Source organism: Mandrillus leucophaeus, unplaced genomic scaffold, assembly GCF_000951045.1.
Source record: "Mandrillus leucophaeus isolate KB7577 unplaced genomic scaffold, Mleu.le_1.0 Scaffold67, whole genome shotgun sequence".
Classification (NCBI taxonomy): domain Eukaryota; kingdom Metazoa; phylum Chordata; class Mammalia; order Primates; family Cercopithecidae; genus Mandrillus; species Mandrillus leucophaeus.
In genome coordinates, this window is record NW_012107252.1 from 4,973,076 (window position 1) to 4,984,094 (window position 11,019).

General features: G+C 38.9%; 1 protein-coding gene across 2 annotated transcripts in view; it reads right to left on the reverse strand.

Annotated features, from left to right (window-relative positions):
• TESK2 (testis-specific kinase 2) overlaps positions 1–11,019 on the reverse strand; it is a 180,379-nt gene that overhangs the window by 128,851 nt on the left and 40,509 nt on the right. The window contains exon 2 of one of the 2 annotated variants that reach the window (XM_012001871.1): positions 4,195–4,502. The exons of the other annotated variant lie outside the window; for it this stretch is intronic. Within the exon in view, the coding sequence (XP_011857261.1) occupies positions 4,195–4,416 (222 nt within the window). The 5' untranslated portion in view covers positions 4,417–4,502. The remainder of the gene's footprint in view (positions 1–4,194; positions 4,503–11,019) is intronic. 2 annotated transcript variants of the gene reach the window in all.

Below are 11,019 nucleotides of genomic sequence, written 5' to 3' on the forward strand. Positions count from 1 at the left end.
GGGGGGGAGAGAGAGAGAGAGAGAGAGAGAGAGATCAACCCTCGCTAACATGGTTAATTGTGACATGAAGAGCGCCAAAATCACTCAATGCAGAAAGGACAGTCTTTTCAACAAATAGTGTTTGTAAAACTTGTTATCCACAAGCAAAAGAATGAAATGGGGCCTTTACTTTATACCACATTGAAAAATTAACTTAAAATGATCAATAACCTAAATGTAAGAGCTAAAACTATAAAACTCTTAGAAGAAAACATTGTGGAAAATCTTCATGATATTGGATTTGGTGATGATTCCTTGGATTGGCATAAAAAGCAAAAGGTAACAAAAGAAAAAATTAATTTGACTTAATCAGAATTTAAAATTTCTGTGCAAAAAAGGACACCATCATGGGAGTGAAAAGACAAACTACAAATTGTGAGAAAATATTTGCAAATCATATATCTGGTAAGGGATAAATATTCCCTATATATAAAATATATAAATACAATGCAATTCAAAAATGAGAAAGGACTCAAATACACATTTCTCCAAGAAGATATACAAAAAAGGTCAATAAGCACATGAAAAGATGCTAGATATCACTAGTCGTTTAGAAAAATGCAAATCAAAACCACAATGATATACCACTTTTCACACCAAATAGAATTATTACCATGAAAAAGAAAAATAAGTGCCAGTGAGCACGTGGAGAAACTGGAACCCTTACGTATTGCTGATAGAACTGTAAAATGGCACAACCGCTACAGAAAAAAGTTAAACATAGACTGACTAGGTGAAATAAGGCAGTCAAAAAAAGACAAATACTGTATGTTTTCACTTACATGAGATATCTAGGGTAATCAAACTCTTAGAAATAAAGTAGGATAGTGGTTGCCAGGAGTTGGGGGGAATGGAGAAATGGGGAGTTGTTTAATGGGTACAGAGTTTCAGTTTTGCAAAATGAAAAAGTTCTGGAGTTTGGAGGCACATCCATGTGTACATACTTAATAGTTGTGTTAAGTATGTACTTAACATACTTAAATACTGTTAAGATAGTAAGAAAAAAAATTTATTTTTTTAAAATTTTTATTTTATTTTTCTCCCAGAGACAGAGTATCGTCATGTTGCCCAGGTTGGTCTCAAACTCCTGGGCTCAGGCAATTCTCCTGTCTTGGCCTCTCAAAGTGCTGGGATTACAGGCGTGAACCACGATACCCAGGCAAAATGGTAAATTTTGTATGTATTTTACCATAATGTTTTCTTAAAGTTAAACATAGAATTACTCATATGACTCAGCAATTCTATTTACAGCTAAATACCCAAAAGAATTGCAAGCAAAGAACAAAACAGATACTTGTATATCGGTATTCATAGCAGCATTATGCAAAATAGCCAAAAGGTAGAAACAACTCCATCAACAGACAGATAAAATATGACCTATACATATAATGCAGTATTAGCCATAAAAAGGAATGAAATTCTGATATATGCTACAACATGAATAACCCTGAAAACATTATGCTAAGTGAATTAACTCTGACACAAATGGATAAATATTATATTAATCCACTTATATAGGGTGCCTAGAATAAGCAAATTCATAAAAACAGAAAGAAGATATTAGGGGGTGGGAGTGAAACTGCCCCCATGGGGTTCACAACGAGTGCATGCCAGGTTCTGGACAGAAATATAGTTATAATTAAGCATTAATCAGGCCTCACTTTGGCCCACTTCCTGGTTGCTAAAAAGTCACATAGCACTAGATACTGACTATTTGCATCCCTATTGTTCCTACAGAATAGGAGTTCTGACATTAGGATCATAAAATTTAAGATTTTATTTCCATCCCCATCTTTCCTATAACAGGATCTCTGACATAATCGTAAGGCTTTTGTTTACGGATTGCTTAATATGTTTTTCACACCCCTGAATTCCAGCAACCAGTTTGAAGACCCCCACAGAGGAACAGGATCTGCAAGAGAATACGGCTTCTTCATCTCCCTGTCCCATGACTTCACCCTGTACTCTTTAACAAATAAATAATTGCCACACTTCGGCCCACTTCAAAACCCTTAAAAACCTTAGCCCCAATCTCCTAGGGGAGATGAATTTGAGGTTTCCCTCCATCTCCTCATTTGGTGGCCCTATGATTAAACCTTTCTCTGCTGCAACCTGGTGTCTCAGCTTATTGACTTGCCATGTGCATTGGGCAATGAACCTATTTACAGTTACAGAAGGGAGAATTAGTGAGTTAATGTTTCATAGGTACAGAGATTCTGTTTAGGATGATGAGAAAGTTCTGGAAAAGGATAATGGGGATGGTTGTACAACATTGTAAATATAATTAATGACACTGAACTCCACGTTTAAAAAATGGCTAAGATAGTAAATTTATGTTATATATATTTTACTGCAATAAAAAATATTTTAGAGAAAGACTAGAAAGAAAGCTGGAAATGGTACATAGAGACAACTCTACAGTTGTTTTGGTCCAAAAAAAAAAAAAAAACAAGACATGGGAAAGTATACCTATTAATAAAAGAAACAATAGGAGCTGGACGTGGTGGCTCTTACCTGTAATCCCAACACTTTGGGAAGCCAAGGCAGGCTGATCACTTGAGCTCAGGAGTTCAAGAACAGCCTAGGCAACAAGGTGAAACCCCAGCTCTCCAAAAAATACAAAAATTAGCTGGGCATGGTCTCATGCACCTGTAGTCCCAGTTACTCTGGAGGCTGAGGTGGGAGGATCATCTGAGCCCAGGGAGGTCAAGACTGCAGTAAGCCACGATCATACCACACTGCACTCTAGACTGGGTGACAGAGCGAAACCCTGTCTCAAAAAATAACAGAATAGAATAAAATAGGTTGGGTGCAGTGGCTCATGCCTGTAATCCCAGCACTTTGGGAGGCTGAGGTGGGCAGATCACTTGAGGTCAGGAGTTCAAGACTAGCCTGGCCAAAATGGTGAAACTCTGTCTCTACTAAAAATATAAAAATTAGCCAGGCATGGTTGCGGGCGCCTGTAATCCCAGCTACTAGGGAGGCTGAGGAAGGAGAATTGCTTGAACCTGGGAAGCAGAGGTTGTAGTGGGCCAAGATTGCGCCACCGTACCCCAGCCTGGGCGACAGACTGAGACTCCATCTCAAAAAAATAAAAAATAAAATAAAATAAAATAAAATAAAGGGGAAATAACAGAGCCAAAATGTTTGGGTTTTTTTTTTTTGTTTTTTGTTTTTCCTTAAAAGAATTTTTTTAACATGTTAATGGTAACACTTAGTAGTGAAAATACAATGTAGAAAAGAGAGGGGAGAATTTCTTAGGCAATGCCTATTAGTAGGCAAGTAGAAATGGAATGTACAATATAAACAGAAATAATGGACTTAGGAGCATGGGTAGTTGATCCATAGCACAAGGTATAAAGGCCAAGTAACTGGGTAAAGATGTGTGTTGATAGCTATTTGTAGTAATGGGAGTCTGTGGAAGTTCTCTTCTGCTTGCTTCAATTTTCTCAGTGAATTGGGAAGCAATTCATTAATTACTGACAATGAGGACTAGAGAGGAAATACCGGGATTTGATGAGAGAAGAAAAGGTACAAAATATTCTCTTGAGGGAATGAGTGAACTAGTGAAATATGATTGCTCAGGAGCATTATGAGCTTATATTTTTTTGAGACAGGGCCTTGCTATGTTGCCCAGGTTGCTCTCAAACTCACAGCCTCAAGCAAGCCTCCTGAGTAGCTCGGACTACAGGTGCATGCCATCGCACCCAGCTATCAATTTTACTGAAGATAAGCAAACAAAAACTATATATGTGGGTGTGTATATATATAATTTTAATATATGTATATAAGGTGTGTAAATAATATATGTATAAGCACAGAAGGGGTCCAGAAGTATACACACCGAATTGTTAATAGTGGTTATTACTGGAGAATGTATGTGTGGATACATACACACATGTGTGGCTGGGGGTAGAGGTGAGGTGGAAGAGACTCCTATGTTATTTGAATTTTTAACCAGCACATTATTTTTGGGATTCAAAAAAAAATCTTAATATAAGTTAATAAATAGCTTGAAAGGAGAATTTAGAACTGTGTTCAAGATCCACAGCACCTTGATTAGGCAAACCCTACATTCTAATTAAACACAACTGTCAACCTGCAGTAAATGTGACCACAGCAAGACAATATGAGAAAAGCTGAAGTATCACTCACCTTGAACACTTCAGAAAAGAAGCCAGACCCTATTTTTTCACAGGTGAAATCATCCAAACGCGTCAGTCTGGAAAAGGCACTTATAAGAGCTCGATACGAAGATGGCCAAACTCTTCCCACCTGGCTCACATTTCCATCTCCTCCACCACCTCCTTCAAACTCTTCAAGACGCTCCACACGTGGAGGAAAACCTGCAATTGAATTCCGTTTGCTCCGATCCATAGTCTCAATAATCACTTTTTTCTTCTTTTAAGAAGGAACTCCACACATAAATTTTTGTTGAATTGTACTTCTCTTCTGGTTTGACACTAAACAAGAGATCAAAAAAATTTCCACTGAAATCTTTAATGAATAAATACATGCAAAGCAATAAATACTCAATGCAAAAATATTTCCTTTCACATTCTAGTTCCTGGTTTTCAGATCCAAAAAATGCTGTATGTCTTTACCCTCAAATAACACTGATATATTTAAAGCCCAAGATATAGCTAGTCTTTACCATGAGTAGAATATCATGAAGATCACCAATTACATTCTAAGTAACAAAATGACAATGATAATATCTATCATTCATTGAGCACCTACTTTCTAGGAAACACAGTATAAGAGCTTGACATATGCCATTTGATTCTCAGATAATCCATGATATAAAGATTATGTTCATTTCACAGAGAGATCAAGAAATCAGTCACTAAAAGGCAGAGATAAAATTAAAATGGAAGCTGGGTGCAGTGGCTCACGCCTGTAATCCCAGCACTTTGGGAGGCCAAGGCAGGCGGATCACTTGAGGTCAAGAGTTTGAGACCAGCCTGGCCAACATGGTGAAACCCCATCTCTACTAAAAATATAAAAATTGGCCAGGCGTGGTGGCAAGCACCTGTAATCTCAGCTACTCAGGAGGTTGAAGTAGGAGAATTACTTTAACCCAGGAGGCAGGGGTTCCAGTGAGCCGAGACCGTGCCACTGCACTCCAGCCTGGGCAACAGAGTGAGACACTGTCCCGAAAAAAAAAAAGAAAAAAGAAAAAAAATTAAAGTACAAAGCCCATCTGATTCAAAAGCCTGTGCTTCTTTCTACCAATACCCTTTATAGCCTCATATAATTTTCTCTTTATTTCAAAAATTAATTCCAAATATATAAAACAAACATTACAAGGAAACTTCAAAATTACATATTATATAATTTTTTAAAACGAAAACTATATCCAAAAGCAATCTAAAAATTTACTGTTGATGAAAAAGCATAGTCCAGTAGAAGTAACTATAGAAGGCTCCATCCCATCTGGTACATAACTAAGAATAAAAGCACAAGCCTACTTTTTCTTTTAGCCTGTCTCTCCCTATTTCTACTTTTTTCCATGAGACTCAATTGTAAGGGTTCTATGCAAAATACAATATTGTGACTCCTCAATTAGTGAAATGCTTTCATAAAGGAGGTGGATACCTACTCAGTTTACCACCACCACCACTTCTAACCAGCTCTGCAACTCAAAGAAAAGTGGCAGGAATCCCAGGGCCATCTTAGCAACATGAGTCTGCCTCCTTATCCATTGCCAGAAGTCAGCACTGTACCCAGTGTGTACAACCACAGTTTCTTTCCTGGCAATGTGCAACTGGAATTAAGATAGTCCAGTCTCAATATGGCGGCTTTCTAAAATAGAAGCCATGTAAACTCAGGAGCTGCCGGCCAGGGCCATTTTCTATAATACAGCCTGAAGGCAGAAGAAGTCAAGAGATTGGGGCCAATCTTCAAAGAAAGAAAAAAAAGAAAGGGAACTTTTTGAATTCCCTATTCTGCTCTAATCCCCAAATCTTAAGGCCTAACTGCATCCTGAGGTTCCATGAGATCTCCCTGAATCTAGTTAATCTAGTTCTACCACAGTCTTCAAAGAAGGAAGAACACTCTGAGTTCCCAAATAACAAAACATTGAAGTACCTCTATTGAACCTATGCCAAAAAGTGGCATCAGCACCACCAGACCAAATATTTACATCCACAAGAACAAAAATTTAGGGTTACCTGGCCACAGTAGCTCATACCTATAATCCTAACACTTTGGGAGGCCAAGGCAAGAGGATCACTTGAGCTCAGGAGTTTGAGACCAGTCAGGGCAACAGAGTGAGACCTCGTCTCTATGAAAAAATGTAAAAATTAGCCAGGCATGATGGTACACATCTGTAGTCCCAGCCACACAGGTGGCTGAAGCAGGAGGATTGCCTGACCCCAGGAGTTTGAGGCTGCAGTGAGCTGTGATAGAACCACTGCACTCCGCCTGGGCAACAGAGCAAGACCCTGTCTCAAAAAATTTTAGGGTTATAAGACAAAAAATTTGCAGTCACAAAAAAGAATGAAATCATGTCCTTTGCAGCAACATGCAGCTGGAAGCCATTATTCTAAGTGAACCAAAGCAGAAACAGAAAACCAAATATCGCATGTTCTCACTTATAACTAGGAGCTAAATCTTGGGTTCACACAAACATAAAGTTGGGAACAACAGACACTAGAGGCTCCAAAACGAGGGAGGCAGGCAGGGGCTGAAAAACTTCCTGTTGGGCACTATGTTCACTATCTCGGTGGTGGGATCAATAGGAGCCCAAACCTCAGCACCACACAATACACCCTTATAACAAACCTGTACACATACCTCCTGAATCTAAAATATAAACGGAATTTTAAAAATAAAATAGAGGCCGGGCACGTGACTCACACCTGTAAAATCGCAGCACTTTGGGAGACCGAGGCAGTCAGATCACCTGAGGTCATGAGTTCGAGACCAGCTTGGCCAACGTGGCAAAACCCTGTCTCTACTAAAATTACAAAAAAAATTAGCTGGGCTTGGTGGCAGCCACCTGTAATCCCAGCTACTCGGGAGGCTGAGGCAGGAGAATTGCTTGAACTCGGGAGGCAGAAGTTTCAGTCAGCCGAGATCATGCCATTATACTCCAGCCTGGGCAACAAGAGCGACATTCTGTCTCAAAGTAAATAAATTAAATAATAAAAATAAAAATAAAATAAAATAAGGTCAGGTGCAGGGGCTCATTCCTGTAATCCAAGCCCAGGTTGGAGTGCAGTGGTGCTATCACAACTCACTGCAGCCTCAAATTCCCGGGCTCAGGCAATCCCCCTGCCTCAGCCACCTGTGTAGCTGGGACTACAGGTGTGTGCCATCATGCCTGCCAGTTCAAGACCAGACTGGGCAACACAGCAAGACCCCCATCACTAAAAAAAATAATAATTTTAAAAAACAAATTTTCTTAATTTTAGAGCCAGTAGAAAACACCAACTTCAGTCATTCATTTTATATTTGAAGAAACACAAGGCCTAGAAAGTGGAAATGCTAAAAGTCAATGCTATAACCTATTTACTAGCAAAGCTAGACTTGAAACCAAGGAGCCAAGGATAGTGCATTTCTCAAAGTATGTCTGTTGATAATGTGCTTCAAACTACCTGAGAAGCTTGTTTAAAACCCAGAGTCATAGGTCTCACCCTTGATAGCTTTTTTTTTTTTTTTTTGAAACACAAGGTTTCACTATATTGCCCAGACTGGTCTTGAACTCCTGGCCTCAAGTGATCCTCCCACCTCAGCCTCCCAAAGTGCTAAGATTACAGGTGTGAACTGCACCTGGCCACTGTTTTTTTTTTTTAAACATCAGGAATTTTACAAGCATTTCCTCATTTAATCTCAAAATGTGGCCAGGCACAGTGGCTCACACCTGTAATCCCAGCACTTTGAGAATCCCTTGCACCTGAGAGGCAGAGAGTGCAGTGAGCTGAGATTATACCACTACACTACAGCCTGGGCGACAGAGCGAGACTCCGTCTCAAAAAAAAAAAAAAAAACCAGCAAGATAGGTCTGATCTCCATTTTACAGAAAAAGAAATATAGGCTCAGAAGATGAAGTAACTTGCCTAAGAACACAGAGCTAGTAGAACCAAAACTGGAACCAAGTTCTATCCAGCACCAAAGCTCAAACTTCTTCCATTTCATTATTACTTAGCTCAGTATTTTTCCACTATGAGAGTTGTAGGAGTTAAGTTAATCATCTGGGTAGAAAAAAGAACAGAGACTTAAGTGCAGAGGAAGGCTAGGCTGATTATAATTTGAACAGAGACAGAAAAGAAAAAAGAAACTTTAGAAAACTAAAAGATATTAAAGTAATATACAAAACATATGTAAAGTACATAAAACATTGTTGACTATATAAAACATAGTTGTCTGCTAAACTGAACAATTCGATAAGTTTGCCATCAACTGACTTTTTCATTTTTGAGATATATACTCTTTTTAATTTTTATGGGTACATAGTGGGTATATATATTTATAGGATACACAAGATATTTTGATACAGGCATACAATGTGTAATAATCACATCAGGGTAAATGAGGTATCCATCACCTCAAGCATTCATCATTTGTGTTACAAACATTCCAATTGTACTCTCCCAGTTATTCTAAAATATATAATGAATTATTGCTGATTGTAGTCACTCTGTTGTGCTATCGAATACTAAATTTTATTCATTCTATCCAACTATATTATTGTACCTATTAACCATCGCATTTCCCACTCAACACCCCCAACACACTACCCTTCCCACCCTCTGGTAACCATCATTCTATTATCTATCTCCATGAGTTCAATTGTCTTAATATTTAGCTTTAGCAATGAGTAAGAATATGCAAAGTTTGTCTTTCTGTGCCTGACTTATTTCACTTAACATGATGTCCTCAAGTTCTATCCATGTTGTTGCAAAAAAGAGGATCTCATTTTTTTATGGCTGAATAATCCATTCGTATAGGTGCCACATTCATCTATTGAACATTTAGGTTGCTTCCAAATCTTGGCTATTGTAAACAGTGCTGTAATAAACATGAGAGTGCAAACGTCTCTTCGATATACTGATATCGTTTCTTTTGGGTATATATTCAGCAGTGGGATTGCTATATCACATCGTAGCTCTATTTTTACTATTTTGAGGGACCTCCATAGTGTTCTCCATAGTGGCTGTACTAATTTACACTTCCATCAATAGTGTACAAGGGTTCCCTCTTCTCCACATCTTGGTTAGCATTATTTGCCCATCTTTTGAATAAAAGCCATTTTAAGGGTGAGATGATAATTCATTATAGTTTTGATTTGCATTTCTCTGATGATCAATATGTTGAGCAACTTTACATAGATCTGTTTGCCATTGCATGCCTCCTTTTGAGAAATGTCTGTTCAGATCTTTTGCCCATTTTTTAATCAGATTGTTAGACTTTTTCCTATAGAGTTGTCTGAACTCCTTATATATTCTGGTTATTAATTCTTTGTCAAATGGGTAGTTTCAAATATTTTCTCCCATTCTGTGGGTTGTCTCTTCACTTTGTTGACTGCTTCATTTCCTGTGCAGAAGCTTTTTAACTTCATGTGATCACGTGTCCATTTTTGCTTTGGTTACCTGTACTTTGGGGATATTACTCAAGAAATCTTTGCCCAAACCAATATCCTGGAAAGTTTTCCCAATGTTTCCTTGTAGTCGTTTGAGGTCTTAGATTTAAGTCTTTAATCCATTTTGATCAGATTTTTTACTAGATTTTTCTTCTGCACATGGATATCCTGTTTTCCCAGCACCATTTATTGAAGAGATTGTCCTTTCCCCAGCGTATGTTCTTAGCACCTTTGTTGAAATTGAGTTAACTGTAGGTATATGGATTTATTTCCGGGTTCTCTATTCTGTTCCATTGGTCTGTGTGTCTGGTTTTTTGTTTTTGTTTTGTTTTGAGACAGGGTCTCACTCTGTTGCCCAGGCTAGAATGGAGTGGCGTGATCACAGCTCACTGAAGCCTCGACCTCCTAAGGCTCAGGTGATCCTCCCAACTTAGCCTCCCAAGTAGCTGGGACTACAGATGCATACAACCACACCCAGCTAATTTTTGTACTTTTTTTTATAAAGACAAGGTTTCGTCAAGTTGCCCAGGCTCGTCTCAAACTCCTGGGCTCAAGTGATCCACCCTCCTAGGCCTCCTAAAGCGCTGGGATTATACGCATGAGCCACCACGCCCAGCCTATGTGTCTGTTTTTATGCCAGTATTCTCATGTTGTTTTGGTTACAATAAAGCTCTGTGGTATAATTTGAAGTCAAGTAATGTGATTCCTCCAGTTTTGTTCTTTTTGCTCAGGATGGTTTTGGCTATTCTAGGTCTTTTGTGGTTCTAAAATTTGAGGATTATTTTTTCTATTTCTGTGAAGAGTGTCACTGGTATTTTGATGGGGACTGCACTGAATCTGCAGACTGTTTTAGGTAGTATAGACATTTTAACAATATTGATTCTTTCAATTCATGAACAATATCTTTCCATTTTTTGGTGTCCTCTTCAATTTCATCAATGTTTTATAGTTTATAGCCTGGCCAATGTGGTGAAACCCCATCTCCACTAAAAATGCAAAAATTAGCCAGGCATGGTGGCACACCTGTAGTCCCAGCTACTCAGGAGGCTGAGGCACAAGAATCGCTTGAAGCCGGGAGGCAGAGGTTGCAGTGAGCCAAGATCACACCACTGCACTCTAGCCTTGGCAACAGAGCAAGACATTGGATCAAAAAAAGAAAAAAAAAAAGGTCTTATAGTTTTCATTGTAAAGATCTTTCACTTACTTGGTTAAGACTGTTCCTAGGTGGCCGGACGTGGTGGTTCACGCCTGTAATCCCAGCACTTTGGGAGGCCGAGGCGGGCGGCTCACAAGGTCAGGAGATCGAGACCACGGTGAAACCCTGTCTCTACTAAAAATACAAAAAATTAGCCGGGCGCGGTGGTGGGCACCTGTAGTCCCAGCTACTCAGGAGG